Source organism: Cygnus olor, chromosome 4, assembly GCF_009769625.2.
Source record: "Cygnus olor isolate bCygOlo1 chromosome 4, bCygOlo1.pri.v2, whole genome shotgun sequence".
NCBI lineage: Eukaryota > Metazoa > Chordata > Aves > Anseriformes > Anatidae > Cygnus > Cygnus olor.
Window position 1 is genome coordinate 44,853,748 of NC_049172.1, and position 17,760 is coordinate 44,871,507.

The 17,760-nt window shown below is 37.0% G+C and overlaps 1 protein-coding gene across 1 annotated transcript in view; it reads left to right on the plus strand.

Annotated features, from left to right (window-relative positions):
• Nucleotides 1-17,760, plus strand: part of PDE5A (phosphodiesterase 5A) — a 64,531-nt gene that overhangs the window by 16,302 nt on the left and 30,469 nt on the right. The window contains 6 exon segments of the mRNA XM_040556214.1: nt 8,663-8,734; nt 9,824-9,913; nt 11,136-11,273; nt 12,446-12,513; nt 14,703-14,811; nt 17,426-17,438. Coding sequence (XP_040412148.1) covers nt 8,663-8,734; nt 9,824-9,913; nt 11,136-11,273; nt 12,446-12,513; nt 14,703-14,811; nt 17,426-17,438 — 490 coding nt within the window.

Here is a 17,760-nt window from a genome sequence, read left to right on the forward strand (position 1 = left end):
ATAAATTAAGAAACACATTAAGTGCTTAAGATCAGGCATTGAAAACACATGGCGTTGATGTGATTTAGAGAAGTCATTGATAAGTCATGTAATGTAAAGTCAAATTACTTCAAATATAAAATAATGTGAACTCTTGCATGTATTTCCCATCAGTGCTACTTCTCACAGAAGTTCTCCCTTCTTACCTGATACCCTACCTGATACTATTGCAGTAGGGAGAATTCTTATTACAAACTTACATCTTCTAGCATTGACCAGCTCAAGAGTACATTCAGTGAAGACAAAGCACAAAACTGGGATCAAAAAAAAAGCAAGCATCACTGTTTTACTTAGGGAGGTAGTTAGTTTTTTTTTTGTGTGTGTGTATTTTGTTTGGTTTTTGATCCTGAAAGCAGTAGCTTCAGGTACATCATCAGTTCTTAGGATGCTTGCACAGCGTAGGGTTCCTTATAGAGTGCATCAGAGCTTTAAGATGGAGCCTTTCTCTCCTGTAATTCCTTTATTCTTCAGAGTATTTATCATTTGCTTCCAGAAAGTTCAAACTCCAAAAATAAATGCTGCCAAGATTGTTTTGAAGATATCATACCTTCTTTTTCTTGCTTTTCTGTTTTCCATAAACTCTTGACTGAGTTCATTTGTTGAATCCTACTGTAGCCAACCCAGATGATCAGCCAGGATTTCCTTTCTTAACCTACTGCAAATTTTGGTTTGAAATATTCTTTCAATTCTTCCAAGGACAGAACTTGAAACTGACTGGAGTTGACACTACCTTGCAGACAGCGCTTCTAGTCTTCCTCTCCTAGTCCCAAGCCCACTTCGAAGTCTTCCCATTTCCAGCTGGCAGCAGCCACTGCTGGCCCTGGGCCAGCTGATGAGCAAATCAGATGCTGTGTGGAGCAGCGCTCCATGTCAGGCTGATGCAAGATTTTAAATTTCACCCACACCATCCCATTTTCTTTTTGTTGAATAGAAAAAATGCTGTGTTCTATGTAATTGGGATCAGAAATGAAGTACAGGATCTCGCTAGCCAGGGAGCACAAAAGTGCTAACTTCTCGTTGGGCCTTTGTGGTAGGTAGGGGAAAGAATAAGAGCTGTAGTCTGTTGGTGAAACACACCATGACTTACAGGCTGAGTAAGCCTGCAATTGGCCGTATCTTCAGCTAGGTTTCTACTCCTAAGTGCATCAGCAAGTGGAAATGAAGCAGGGACGTGTTTATTTTGAAAGCTTCAGCCAACGTGAAGTTTGAAGAGTCTGTTACACTCACTCTTGTATGCAATAATTTGAAGGGGCTAAACTAGAAAATCTCATTTAGGAAAGGATAACACTTATTTTTTTCCTGAATTTGAAGTCAATACCAGGAGGTTTTTGTTCCTCTCACCATAACAGTTTGGTGACATGCTTCTGGAGAGACTTTGGAGTCAAGGAATCAGCCTTTAATTTGCCATCTGCTTTTTCTGTTTAGAAAAAAAAATATCAGAATATGGGCTCCTCCCTGTGATAAATAAATTCCCAAAGCCCCTCTAGAAATATGGAGGCTAGTGAATGCTTCCTTAGCCCAGGATGTCAGCAGTCACAGTCAAGAGATGATTCTGGAAAACATCCAAAAATAAACACTGAGAATGAGAAGCAACTGTGACTTTTTTGTATGTTTGCTTAGTATCGGTACTATTCTTTAAAACAAAAGAATAAGTAATTGAGATTAAGAAAATCTCATGCTGATTATTAAATCCTCTGGGCCGGCTGAAGTACGGAGATTTTTCCAGTAGATGTTTTTCACATTTTCCTGTATTTCCATGAGGCATGTGAGAAACCAACATCTCACTTAAAAATAACTACTAATAAGAAATTCCATAGATGAAAAGAAGAGCTCATAAAAAGGACTCAGGAAATAATAGTAATCTTAAAAGGAAAAAAAATAGTGAAAATGAGTACCTCTGCACAGATGCATACCAAAAATGGAATCACATTCACTTGATAGCAGGACTCTTTTTCAGTCCCCTACTCGACCTATTCTTGCTGACAGAAATGTCAGAGAAACGTTGCATTTCAGATCCAGAAAATTCCGCTGATTATGTCATCTAAGATCAGATCATAGAAGCTTGTACAGTGCTAGCTTTGTAAAGAGTTTTCATTTTCCCATGAAAGACTGCAAATACAAACTGACCGAGCTTTGTATGCAGCTTTAGGGGCTTTGAACAAAGTTCTGGCACCTGTAAATCAGTGCTGTGCAAAGTCTAATAACTAAACAGAAATTTCATCCATCCCATCATATGCCAAAAGATTGCCATGTGATGCTTTCTGTCATGCAGAGCTATATTATTTGTTGTTTATAACCATTGAAGAAAACAGTGAGGAAGACAGGCCTTGAGTAATTTGAATTGTCCTCTACTTAAAACAAACAACAAAATGGTTCTAAGTCAAATTATCTAAAGCTACCCCTGTATTTAAAATTTTCTGAAGGTGAATGTGAAGCCATAGCAAAGACTCCATTTTCATCCTAAAAGATTTTCTCTTCTGTAGCAGCAGATAACTTTAGAGTTAAACATATTCACATCAATATATGCAATGTGTAGAGTTATCGAGACATCAGTCGGACCTACTTTGCGTATCAGAGAACACCTCAAAACCTTCAAAACAGAGTGAATTATCATCCTCAGTAGTACAAAAAAAAAATCCAATGAAAAGTCAGTATTAGCCAGCTCATACCACAGCTAGCAAGGCTATTTCTTTTACAAGAAAAAATGATATTGATGGTCACAGGATTTAGCTGTAGCTATTAATGCTAACCAATTTAGTGCTATAGTGTTTATGCAGAAATCAGGGTTTTATCACTAGTGGCAGAAGATCTAAGTTCACATCATGTATGTCAAAAAGCATTTTTAATGTGTCCTTAAACCTTCGATTTTTTTTTTCAGAAGCTCCAAATGCTACTGATTTGCCTTCTATAGTACCCTTAATGAAGTGAGTAAATGCACTAGCACTTTTTTTTCCCTGATTTTGCTTGGTCTTGGATTCAAAGACCCAGAAAAAGGACTACAGAAGCTGTTGCAAGTAATTATCACCTTAAGAATTTCTCCATCTGGTTTTGTAGACATTTGTAAACAAACACTCATTTTGGCAAAAAAAAATCTTACAGGACTGAATAGTGAATGGAAGTCATTAGCTTAAAGCAACCTGTGGAGTTATTGAGAACTGATACAAGGCTCAGCAGAGCTCTCTGGTTTGGAATATCTGCAGAAGGGATGGTTCCTGACTGGAAGAGTCATCATAGCTGTAGTAGAAGCTGTACAGGAATGATACGTATTTTTTTCCTTTATGCTGTGCAAAATAATTTCCATAAAATACTATTTTGGTTTAAATCTTATTAAAATCTGTAGGATTTTCTCATGTGGGGACTTCTAGTTGAATTGACTGAGACCTATCTCCCAGGCTCTGAGCCTAAAGTATGTAAAATTGAACTTCCCACTAATTGGCAAGGCAAATCTTCTGTTCTGGCAATGATCACTCCAACTGTTTAGCTGTGTTTTTTGTTGTTGTTGTTTTTTAATTTGCCCTAACCTCTCACTGGGAAGCTTTTTGGCATACATCAGGGTGGTATTCTGTTTATAACAGCCATTCAAAGTATCCTGTTGAACTTTATGAAAGATAACCAGGTATATTATGGTTAGCTAACTACATTCTTTTTTCCCCACAATGCCAACTTCAGGTACAACACATCACAGTGACTGCAGTATAGCCAAGCTACCTTGAAACAAACTACCTCCAGTTCCAGTAGCAGTCTTGCTGCAGGATTATGGAGATCAGTAATTTGCTGCTTGGGAGGATTTCAACAAATGCTGAGACGTATTATAGTAGCTAGACTGCTAGGAATCACGCAGGCTGCTGTTGGCAAGAATGGTAGAAGAGGATGTGAAAGTTTTGTTGATTAAAAATGAAAGTCTGTAAATACAGGTCTGTCCCTATAGGATAGTTTTATAAGCCTGATTCAAAGATGTACAAAAGCAGGAGAGCAAAGTAAGCTTAAAACCACTCAGTCTGTCCTCTCATGTGGATATGTTCCTATCTTTAAAATGAGATAAAAGTTGAGTTTTTCTCTCCCTGTTACCATTGTTTGGCTTAATGTCATTTTTCTTCAGGTGGCAGCAAAATAATTATTTATTTATTTATTTATTATCAGGACACAAAACGGTATTTTTAAATCAGCTGAAGTCAGAACCAACTAAAAAAGGCACTAGCTCCCTGTAGAGCTGGAACAGCTTTCACAGAGTTAGGCCTGGAGTCCTAATGTCCAAAAAAATGTAGCATGAAACAATCCAGATAAAACTCATATCTCAGTCATCATCTACTGAGAGACGCTCCAGGTAGCCTGCTACTTTTAGAGGCAGGAGGCAGCTAACAGTAGAAAAGAGTGAAAATAATGTCCTCTGATAATTAGAAGAAATCTCTCTTTGTAATGTGGATCAGGTTTTATTAAATTGGATAACTGGTAGAGCTAGACAGGAAAGGTTACAGAACAAGCAGCAGCACTGGAAGATTGCCCGTGTTGCCAGCAAGAGTAGAGTTAGGAGAGCTGTGTTCTGAGGTGGTAAAACAGGTACGGGTTCTGACTTAATAATTGGTGCCTATTTTTTTCTCCTTTTGGGGGATTGACAGAGAACTATTCCATCATCAAAGCTGCTTTCTGTGTTCATGGCGTGTGTCCGTCTTACGTCATCTGAATGGAAAATGACAAAGTGTTTGGTTTCTGATTCAAGGGGATTTTTTTCCACTGACTTTAAAGAAGGCTAGACTGAGGACTAAGGTCCTTTACATGCAGCATGTTTGCTTCTGCCCACCCCTTTTGTACTTCCAATACAGCAAACCTGGATGAAGGCTCTTGCTAGGAGCTGCGTGACTAGTTTATACAACACCAACCTAGTCAGACTGGGAGTAAAGCTCATCTGTTTGTAGCACTTGACAGCTCACTGGTTACTTTAGGGATTAGGACACAAGATTACAGGTCTCTAAATATAAGCAAATAATAATTACTGCAGTGTTTAATCTCCCTTAATCTTGGTTTTCTTCAGTCCATAGTACTTTCTTATGATTTTCTCTAGCAGTTATCCCCTTTCATGGCTGTTTTAGCCCCTTTCTGGCCTAGTAGTTTTGCCTTGGGTGAACAACAAGTATGCAGGATAATTCGGTAGGCATTGACAGTGACAAGTAAAAAGTATCTTTGCTTTAGTGCTACAGGACTCAGCTTTCAAGAAGGTTAATTTGGTGCCTGCTTGTAAAAGAAGTAATGAAAGATGAAATAGTGTGCCTATGTAACTTAATACCTTTTTGTTAGACTGGAACAGAGCATTCATCAGTGAATCTTCAAGTGGGCTGTCATTTTTTTTAGTGTTCTTCAGGATTTACAGAGAATGTTTTATTTCAGATATGAAGTAACGTGTCTTCTTTATTGCCATAAAGATTTCACACTTTAATATACCTGTTATCAGAGTAAGTTTTCTGTAAAGCTGAGCTCATAGTAGTTACAGTCACCTTTGATTCAAAATCTGTGCTGGTGTGAATGTAACTCCCAGATGGAGGGATCAGGCCTATTGTCTTGTCAGATTTGTTTACAGCAAGTTTCAAAAAAAATTAATTTTAGTGAATCCTAACAGTGTGAAAACCAAAAATGGAAGCCTGTGTTCTCCATGGCCTAAAATGCTTTCACATGATTTAGTTTTGTCCTAATTACATAATTACATTAGTAACAGGAACAAACCCTCCTGAGTTTTTACATCTCCTCCTAATTACCTGCTTGCAGGCAAGACTCCAATGTCTAACTAATACACATCTTAGTTCACTTGAATTTGTACTGATATAAATCAGAATAAGGCCAGAGTCTGGACCATCTTAATCTTTAAAACTGATAACTTTATATGAAAAATACTACATTTATATGAACACATACTACAAAAGTCTCTTTAAAAGCTTAGGATGTCACTGAACAACGGAAAATATTTTGTCAACTGTTTTTTTTACAAAAAGAAGTGTTTTATGCAGTTTGTTATCTGCGTAAAATTTTTATCATCATCAAGACAAGCAGGATTTTTTTAGCAGGTTTACTCTCCTCATTACTCCTTTCCCCTTCTGTTAAAAGCTTTTATTGGAAGACCTTAACAAAGATACAAAAATGACCATTTCCATTGATGCACATGCCTTTTTTTTAATGTATGAGTAACCTGCAAGGCTAAATAGTCTTTTTGCTTTATTGGTATGGTACTTATACTGTTTTTTAGCTTTTTTAAGCACCACAGGTCTTCCTTTCATTGGCGGAGGTGTTTATGCACAATGAAAGTACTCACCTCTTAATTCTTAAACTCCGTAATGATGCCTCTGAACTCATCATAATTGTCTTTGCCCGTGCTGGACCAAGGCTGGAAAAAAAATAAAAATAAGAAAATGAGAACCCCCAAAAAGACAGTGGTTTGGGAAAAGGTCTAATCATTAGTCTTTTCAGGTGCGGGTTAATGTAAAAGCACATACAATTATTAAAGGATTTGCTTACTATTCAAAGTCTGCTTTAGAAGTATATATGGCAGGTATAATGTTATTATAGTGAGAATGTTCACTAGGTAAGAAGTTTTCCCTGAAGTCAAGTTAACTGTGGGAAGAACTGGGTTGTATGGAATGGACTTGACAGCTGAGCTTATTTCAGATGGACATTTTTGAGCCCACAGTTGGCACTGATTCATGCTGCAGAACACTGACCTTGTAACATCAGTATTTTGGGAATGCTGGTGTGAGAGATGGTAAATTGTTGTCTTTTCCATTACAAAAACATAACTGTATCCCCTCCTTCAGTTTAGCAGTTATATGTTGAAATGATTAACAGCCAAGTACAGTTTTTTAAACATGCACGCCACACAGTTTTCTTCTGATATTGTTTATCAAAAAAAGCAAGCTGAAAAATGCTGTCATTAACAACATGCAATGGTCTTATACTACTTAGATTTCAAACAAAGCAAATTCTTTTGTTTTGTCAATCATTTACTTGAGATCTGACAAAAATGTCTGAAAAGAATCAAAAGCTTTATATATACTTTATGACTTCTTACCACGTACCCATTCATGTTACTGTACTCGGCTTCATCTGTTCTAGTAAATTCTAGCCTCAGAGTTTACTGCACTGTAGATTTACTGGCCTTAGCAGAAGAGGAGACCCAGCCATTTAAATAGATGTAACCATGTTAATTGTAATGAAGTGCAGGGTTCTAGTGAGTGACTTCTAGCTCCTCCCAGTTTCCAGCCTACGTCTCCTGCCTCTTGCTCTGGTGCTAATCCTCTGTTTCACTTCTGAGTGCCTTCCAGTTTTGGTGTGCTGTGAAGTGGCATGGTTAACGTGATTCAGAAGGGTACATATATGGAAGTAAAAGGGTAAGTGCAGGATCCAGGAAAAAGTTTAAACTAGCTTACAGGACAGAATGGTCACTGCCAGCAAACAGATTAAATAACTGCAGTAAGGAATCTAGAGAAATACTATCCCAGTGAGTTATTTTTTTTTGACTAAATGCTCCCTCTCTTCATACAGACTCACATGAAAGTCTCTTGAAATTCTCTTGTTTCCCCTGGGCTCTGAAAAACAGACCCAAATTACCACTAAGACATCTATGTTGACTATGTAAGAGCAAATCCAAAGCAGCCATACAGTTTCATTTCTCCCAAAATAGCAGAGTTGGAGCCTACATTAGAAACAAATCAATACTAAACAAAAATCTGAATTTCACTTTTATCTTTATAAGTAATTTTGCTGTTTGCCAGGCAGATTGGTTTGCTGGGAGGCTCTCACCAGCATCCAGAATTGAACTCAGCAAAGACTGGCAGTGACAAAAGCATCGTTCTTCAGCTGTGTTGTACTCTCACATTCATTTTACATTTCTTTTAAATCTAAACCAACACCTTTTATTGCAAAATCACATTTCCTGGCTAATTCTTTTCTGTGTAGAAAGTTGCAAAAGCACCAGTAGCTCAATCATCTCTATGGGACTGTTTTCTGTTCTGTAAGAAATCATATTTTAATCTCCCAATTCATGTAATTATGTCCAGAAACCTGAAATCAAATTTTATCACAGATTATTTCTACACTAAAAAAAGCATCATCTCAAAACTTAACACAACTTTATAAGACAGGACTTTATAAGAATAAAACTAGGTGTGTAATCTTGCCAGATTGCATTTTTTTTACACTCAAATCCCAAAGCAGACAAGCCAACAAGCAAGTAAATAGAGCTGGTCTGTCAGTGTCTTTATAATTATTTCATAAAGTGTAGCAGATCTTTTTATAGTTCATGTAAATACTCTTTGTTACTATCTATGCTCTGATTTATGTGAGCAGCCTTAATTTATGAAGCCAGTTAGCTGCTATTCCTAATACATAGTGCATTTGAAATCTAAGGATTTAAGCCACGTGCCAGAAGCAGAAAGAACTACCCAAGGAAAAGTCTTTATGTTGTTCAAGGCACATAGATTTGTTTCTTAGGTCTGTCACAGATGTCCTGTGAATGATGTTTTACCCTTGGCTTAGCTTCTTTACCTGTAAGACGATCATTTATTTTTTCATATGTCTGGGAATAAAGTCCAATGACAGATTCCTTAAAAATGATCTAATTATTCCCTTTTGAATGCACTAGGTTGTTGGTGTGGCTCAAGCAATCAATAAGAAATCGGGAACTGGTGGGACTTTCACTGAACAAGACGAAAAGGTATAGAAGCTGGATATTTCTGTCTGTTCTGTTTTCATAGGCGATCAGGGGATATATATGCTATTGCTTTTCAACTGATCAGACATCTTAAAGTTACTAAAAATTAACCACTGAAAAAGTAAGAATTCCTGGTAATATTGCAAAATTCTTTACTTATAGAGCCATGAGAAATGTGGATGTGACATAGTTTAATTCTCTTTTCAGAATGGTATCTCTCATACATGTCAAATACAGGTTTACTCTACAGAAATGCACTGTAGGATAGTTCCATAGCTTATAATAGACATCATTTTTATGAAGTGATTATAGCTCTCTTGGCATCTCTGACAATACATATTTTGAATATTAAAATTTACATAGTGATTATTTTTAAAATATTGCATCACTTCTTAATACAGCAATTTGAGGAAGAGAAAAGGCCATGGATAAATTATAAATAATACATGAGATAATCAGTAGAGTAGACAGCACCTTGATTCCTAATTCTCCCAATGAAGTTGCTTTCCGACATTTCCAGATTTCACATTTAGATTTGTAGAGCCAAAGAGGCTGCACAAAGGCTGAAGAAGTTGACTGAATTTTCAGCAGTAAAAATAAATAAGTAAATACCAGAATTTAATGTTCCCCTTTGAAAACTTTTCCCTTTAAAACAAAATGCATACTGAGTATTTGTGGGATATAAGAAGTAATCCTATTCAAATAAGGGAAAAAAAATGTGGTTTCGCTATGTTAGCAGAATTTTATTTCCACTTCCCAACATAACAGAGGCTGATTGTCTGCACCAAGTTTTTCTAGGTAAAATCTGCATTATTGCAAGACGAGTTGATTCCTCTGTGCTGCTTCTTACCCCAATCCTACTTGTACCAGGATAAACTGGAAAGACAGTTTAAAAAGGGAGAAGAGATTCTTGAGGAGATAACAAATTATGAGTAACTGGAGGGGAAAAAAAAAGGAATGTGAATGCCAAAAATAGCTTTAAATATCAATTAATATTTCAAAGTGGAAAAAAAAGTAGGAGCTTATTTTGAACAGAGTTAAGATGCTGTGAGACATTATCTTCATCAGATGCTAATGTTTATTTGTCTTCAGGATTTTGCTGCGTATTTGGCATTTTGTGGAATTGTTCTTCATAATGCTCAATTGTATGAAACATCTTTGCTTGAAAACAGGCGTAATCAGGTATGATCTACAGGTTTGTCCCAAGAATACAAAAATTATGATGGTCAGCTAAAATCTGCACATTTTCCTGTTATTTCTGATATGGTAGCAATTCCTTGGCAATTTTTAATTACTCTAATACTGTGGAGCTCTAACTGCGCTGAGAAGTAGCTTGGCACATTTCAGCTTGGGCTGTGAAAAGTGGGCTGTGTGGGGGAAAACAGTAAAGCTACATGTCCGAAATTCATCCCATGTCAATATACTTGATATTGCCTGAACTTATCCTGTGGCTCACTGGGTGTATTACACAGCTGGAGGCACCTATACTCCAGAAATTTCAGGTAAAATTATCCCTACAGCATGGCAGAGGTTATACAGATAGCTCTTTTAGTCTCCTACAACTATAAATAGTCACTAACAATATTTTCCATAATGATCAGACAGGAAACTAAATTTCCTAGAGGAATGTAATTCCTCTAATTATGTAATAAATTCCTCTAATAATGTAATAAGAGTAGCCATCTATGTAACTGATGGGTTATTAATGCCATAGCCTTTATGGGTGGAATATCTCTGCCCTACATGATACGAAAAGTTTTTGGAGAAACAACTAGGCAGCAGTTGTTTTAATAGCGTTCTGGTAGGTCTGAGTTTCCAAGTGACTATTGGTGTCTGTAAATTGGTACAAATTTGGATAATCTTTTCAAATTGGTTCCATGCTTCCTGTGGGGAAAAGGGAATATAATTTGATCACATCTAAGTAGCTAAGTCCTTCAGCAGCAGCTTTGAAATATGGCAGCCTGGACCTAAATGATGTTTTCACCAAATGAGTTCATTAAGCTCTGTTTGAATTACAACAGATAATAGTTGTGCTCAAAAGTCTTCAGTAATTTAAATATCACGGTTGATGTTTTTACAATGCACACAAGAGCCATAGGAAACCATTAGGTTTCCTAAGGGCAAATTACTGTGTGCTGTCTGGACTTCTCAAATTTCATTTGATCAACTGTTAATGTTGATCTGACCAGAAACATCAGACAACTAACTAGGCTATCTATTTTCTCCACCAAACTGGCTAATAATTCCTGTTGCCTTGCAGTCTGTATGACAGCCAAAGCTTAATTTTTGTCACAGACACGTGTTGATTTCCTTGATTCAGGGAAGAGAAGAGTCAAAGAGTAGGAACTGTAATTATTGCTTACATCGCCATCAGTCAAATTTTCACAAAAGACTTTTTTTCCAGGTGCTTCTTGATCTTGCCAGCCTGATTTTTGAAGAGCAACAGTCTTTGGAAGTAATTCTGAAGAAGATAGCTGCCACTATAATATCTTTCATGCAGGTGCAGAGGTGTACCATCTTCATAGTGGATGAAGATTGCACTGTGAGTACATTTTCTTTGTTAAAAGGCAGAAGTGCTGGGAAGTCCCTGGGAGCGGTATTGGCTTCCCTCCATTCTGATTCAGTAGCATTTCAAACCTTCTTCCTCCCCGCCCTTGCTTTTATGGCATCCAGTCAGGGCAGGTGTTGATTTCAGAGGATTAGGTCTTTGTGTAGGCCAGGATGCCATTTTATGCAGTCATTTTGCATTACCTATTGGTAAGCTATGGCTCTAAGCTCTCTCCTGTGGCATAGATCTTGAATGTAGAACTCTTTTATAACTCATTTTATTGGCTACTGATGTAAGACAGAAAAAAAGAAAAGGCTGGGTGAAAAACAATGTGGCTTTTACTTGATGTGCAGAATCAGTTTTGACTGTACTTTTTATTTCTTGAATATATCTTAGCAGGGAGTATCTAAACAAGGTATCTGAAGAGAATCGTGGCCTCTCCCAAGATCCTGGCTCACTGAAGCAAAGCACAAACTCCTTTCCTATCTGCCCACTTTTATTTCCTTTGTATTGAAAATAGGCTGCAGAACAAGGAGCAGGATGTTATGTTGCAATAATATTTCCCTGTATTTAAGAGAGTTATTCTTGCACAGGAATGTGGAAGAGGAGTTTACATAATGTATGTATTCAGATATTCACACAGTCCCTGCAAGTCAGCCAAACTCTAGCACCTAGTTTCCAGTCTGTAGTTTGAATGCTTAGTACAGAGAGAATCTATTTTCTCTCTACGTTTAAGCTTCTCAAGTATAAAAAAATTTATGTGAAAAGAAAGACAGAGATCTGTCAACATGTTTAAAAGGCTTTGATGTCCTCACCTCCCCAAGCAAAGCAGTTGTTATGCACTCCTGGTCTGGAACTGGATGAATGTTAAAATATGGAAGTTCTGTGCTAACAGGTAAATTTGGCACAGCTTATAAATACTGGCATTTCTTCTCAGAATGATCAGTAGAGATTCAAGACACTTCAGTGATATTTAAAGAAGATAATTATGTCATAGGATTCTGTACCATTGCTGCTAGATGTGAAATGAAATTAAACAATTTTATACTTGTCTTTATTACAGAATAGGTGTTGGTAATTGCCACGAGCATAAGCTTTTCAAATGAATATTACTACTCTAACTTATAACCACAACAATATATTAAAATATCTTCTTGGTATTCCAGGATTCATTTTCTAGTGTGTTTCACATGGAATCTGAAGAATTAGAGGATTCAGCTGAAAACCTGAAGAGGTAAAACAATGAATTTAAGTTTTTTTCATCATGGGAGAATGTTGAAGAAATTATGCTTTTAATATAGTTTTTCATAATAAAGGACACAGTACCATGCCTTTCCACTGGGTGCCATGTATTTCTGCTGTGGAACAGGTTTTGCCCTGAAAAGTACATAGACAAATTGCCCTTAAAAAGTTCACTCTGAGCAGAATAGGAGAACAAGGTCTGTTCTCTTCATTTTGTCAGGTCGAAGTACATAGTTGCATCTCAAGGTTATGCTGTGGAAATGTGCAAAACACGAGAAGTAAAAATCTAATTTCATGGGCTGCTCTAGAACTGGTCTGTAAGAAATCTATGTGGGTGACTATGTTGTAGAGTTGACATAACCACATTAGTAGTTACCAAACGGTGTATAACCATATGATTTTAATAAAAAAAATTTAAAGTACTTTATAAGGAAGGATAAGCATTATTCTTATTTTATAGATAGGAAAGGTGGATCAAAGAACATGACCAACAAAATCAAGAATAATGACTGATAGTTAGATTTTTAGGTCGTGTTCAAGAAACCACTAAGAATTTCAACTGGGAAGGATGGAAAGAAGTAGACATAATTGTATTAAAATACTCAGATTACATAGTTTCCAAATTTACTCTGAACCTTTGTATTTAAGTTTTGAAAATTACCGTCTTCATTACCTTTCTGACATAACAAGAAGTTGTTTCAAATAGTGTCAAAAGAGCGAGACACAGTTGTATCTAAAACACACTATGACAAATGTAGTGTCAGGAGAGAAAAATGGAAATTTCTATATCTCTTTGATCTTTTTTTTTTCAGTGAACATTTCTTATATGAAATTTAATTACATATATTTGAAAATGAACTTGAAAATGTGTGGCTTAAGCAAATAAAAACCATTGAGATGTAGTAGGATTTTTAGACAACATACAGTCAGGAAGTTCAGAGGTACAAAATGGTACTAAGATCACAGAATAACTCTTTACTTCCTCTTCTATACTGTGGGAATGGCAGAGACGGATTTTACCTTGCTATTCATTATCCCATTCATGGTTACTAGTTAAGGCACTCAAAATGTAATTTACTGCTTGCATGGGCCATCAGTAAATTATTTCTCCTAACTGATAGGAAGGGAATGTTGGAACCTTAGCTGCATATCTGAATTTTGTTCATGGGACAGCACAGTTAATATGCCAAGGACTGTACTACGAGTCAGCAATTGGAGTTAGAACTTCTGCATTGTTTTAAGGTCACAATTTCAGGCAAACAAAAAAATATGACATGGATTAGATGGAAAGTATTATGTTACAAGATATAATTTCAGGCTTATTATGTAATCATAATATCAACCCTGAATTAAACCCAGATCAGACTGGTTTTCAGAATTATGTGGTATTGCCTTGTATAACCAAGTTGGTGAAATAATGAGAGAATAATTCTCTTCCTCAAGCACGGTGAACATCCTTTGGATATACACTTACACCATAAGGATAGCTAAAGTCGAGTCAAATGTCAGAGGAACCTTCAGGAGCTTGTTGGGAATAGGTGCATTATTAGGACACATGCCCTTCTCCAATGTCAGCAAAGGGGGCCAATAGAATTGAAATTTCCCTTAATTAATACATCGTGGCTGTATAAAGGAGATGATTGAAGTTATTTTCTGCCCCAATTTGGAAAAAAACACCTCTATTTCAGGAACAGAATCCCCATGCAAATGATTGTTCTTTTACCTTTAGAACAAATCTGAAATAAAGTTAGGAGTAGGAAATTCACAAATGTTACCAGCTATACCCAGTCTAAAGAATATGCGAATTTCATCTATTGATTTTTTCAAGTGTGTGAGATTTGAGAATAGTTTGTTTTCAGAGTTATTTCAATGCAAACTCCGTTGCTCATTCTTTATCCTTCATCTACATGAACTGAAATGATTTGTTTATTTCTTAAATTTGATGTTTGGTGTTAACATTTTGGAATGCTAAAGAAATGGTGTAGTGTATAAATTAATTCACTCTGTCATTTTGCGATGGCAACTGGATTAGGGTACAAAATTTGAACTCAATTCCGTTATATAGATGTTGGTTATATCTTTCTTGGCCTTATCCATGAAAGATATTTACTGTTACCTGCTTTGCATAATGAAGTGGCCTGTTGTCATACTAAGCAGCTAAAAATAATATTTATCCCTTAGGGACTGTGATACAAACAAAATCAATTATATGTACGCTCAGTATGTCAAGAATACTATGGAGCCTCTCAACATCCCAGATGTCTGCAAAGATAGAAGATTTCCCTGGACAGTAAGTAAAATAAGCTTACATTTGAAATTCAGAATTGATTTTTTTCTGTCTACCTTTCAAATATTTCTCACTTTCCCCTCAGTATTTTTTAATTTGATGGCCACAGTTAGAATTCCACAAACACAAAGGAAGGTACAATGTTTGCTTTATAAAATTCTTTATCAGTGAAGAAATGGTACAATACTCACACAGTGAGCAGGGTATTCCTATAGCCATTATTTTAAAAAGTTAACATTCATTTGTCGATAGAAACTGTGATGTGGAGAGCTTGCGGTGTATTCTCTGGAAAGCATTTAAGTGAAGAACAGCTGGAGATTTTCACAGCAATTCTCTGTAGTTTACTGTGATTGTTGGGAAGCTCTCAAAAGTTCCTTCCGTTTCATTCCCTCCTTTCCCTTCTTGTTCTGGCAAAGATTAATGATATTTATGCCAGTTCTTTGCTGCTTTTGAGAAGGAACAATTTCACTTTTCTGTGAAAGTTTTTGCTTCACACTTCATCAGGTGTGAGCTTGTGGTGTGGTGCACTACTGAACACACAGATACTGGAGAGCTAGGAGGGAAGGTCACTTTGCAAAACTCAGATTACAATCAGGTTGCGTTTGAAGTCATCAACATAAAATAAAATTGTAACTTTGTGTTTTCCTCTCGGTGCAGAAGCTTGAAAAAAAAATCTTTTTAATATAGTTAGGCCTGTTAGCCAGATGGGTTCAGGGAGAGAGTAAGAGGAGGGATAAGATTTGTCATGATCAGCAGGTTTTTATCAAACTCTTGTTTTGTGTCACACAACCAAAAGTTCAGAAAGTAGTGTTGACTGTCATTGTTCTGGGAAGAGGAAAGGAGGAGCAGCATCATGGTGGGGAGCTGTGTTACTTCCCTTTTTCTCTGTGCAAGGTTTCACTGATGTTTTGAGGGGGATTCTCTGAAGGACAGAGAACGCAGGAATTGAGTGCTCACCACCTCATGGTAGAAGGCCCTAAGCTATCTTAACTGCAGGAGTGGAAGTTAAAACAGAATCAGGTGGATGTGCTGCATTAGATCAATACAGATGTAAGCGACTATTTTGAAGACATTGTAAAATACATAAAAGGAATACCTTTGGAGTCGTTCTAAATGACTCTCTGAAACAAGCCTTTCACTTTGTCAGTAGGGTTAAACTTCTTACACGTTTTTTCCCTGGAATCTAGATGATTTACACCTTATGCATGTGAAAGAAACTGATAAAAGAAAACAACAGTTCTGCTAGAAGGAATTTTGGATAATGTTTTTCAACACAGTCACAGTGGCTGCATCTCCACCACTATATAGGAGCAGTCTCAAGGCTGGGTGGAGGCAAAATCTTTTGAAAGCTGACAAACCCTGGTATGAGGGAAATCCCAGGCGTACCTAGTAACCTGAAAACCCCAGCTTGCCTCTTTCTTTTGGAGAACGTTCAACAGCATGCTTACTCACTTTATGAAAAGAACTTTGTGCTTTCTAAATGCATTGGCAGCCTCAGCTACCAACGTATGACGTGAGGCAGAAAAACAGCATGGGTTTCTTCACAGGAGAACCCTGATGTTGCATGCCTCAGGTTCAGGCTATCTATAGGACAGATTTCAGCCAATGCATAAGATTCAGCAAGCCATGCCTATGGGTTTTTTTTCCTGAACCAACAAAGTTAGATAGTAGAGACGAAGTTCAAATATCTACCAACACTCATTAAAAACCTTTATGCTATTCTTGTTTAGATCTCCTTCCTTGTTTAGTTTCTCCTTCTTTTACCTTACTGGGACAAGTATATTTTTAAACACTGTACACTGGTCTTGTCCAATCCGACAGCTTGAGTTTCAATGCACCTGAAATTTACCATGAAACAGCAGGTTCTCCTTAAGGTAGCTGTAAACCAGTTTTCATGCAGACTTAACTTAGTGGTTCTCAACTGCCCTGCTGGAGAGGTCTAGTAGGAGAGATGCTGATTCCTAGCCTTTTTACAGCTCATTTCACAGGTACATCTTTTCAGCCTGCAGTTCAGAAACCAGCAAAATCCTACTCTGAGTTGTTCCATCTAACCTGTTGATAATGGGTTACTAAATATTAAGTTTCTGGAGTCATGTAAAAGTATCTGGCATGATATATCCATTCATCTTTGCTTCAAAGGATCATACTTCCTATTGCCATTTCATAAGCATTATAGTGTTTGTGCCTTAGCCTGCACAGAAAATCTTCAATCCTTGCACAGGACAAGACGACAAAGCAACAGCAGTAAAGCAAGCAAGCAAACCAACAAACAAACAACAAAAAAAAAAAAACACAGCCAAAACAAAACAATCCACCCCCCAGCACTTTTGATCTGAAAATATTAGTGCATACACATTTTTGTGCCCACCATACAATTAGAGATGCCTTCATTTACTCACAGCAATGCCATATTATTCCAGGACCAAGAGGCGACAGAACAACTCTAGGTCATTTGCTCACCAGATATTTGATATAGGTGTATTGTCATTTTGTTTCCACCCTTTCACCTTCTCACTTCCTAGATGAAGGTCAGTGTCCTTCTCTTGGAGCATGATAGCAAAAATCATCCAGCCTGCAATGATAAAGGTCTTAGGAAGACTGTAGTATGTTGACCTAGTCAGAAGAAACTGGTCATTCTTTGGATCATAACGTAGTCTCCACCACCAGACCTTTCATTACATCGCATGGGTTAATCAAGGTGTTCTCAAATGAACAAGGGTTTACAAACAATTTGTTGTGTCACAAAAAGCATGATTAGCTTAATGCCAGGTAGCTACTCCTGTTTTATGACATCTGTTCTTTATGTGGCCATACTGTAAGTGAAGGAGATACGCTGGAAATGGAAAGAAGTCAGTTACTTTCACAGCTCTTCCACCTGATGAGAATAGGAAAGGTGTACCTAAAGCCCAGCTGATCTCTTTTCAGCTGCACCAAGTCGAACCACTTTGTCTT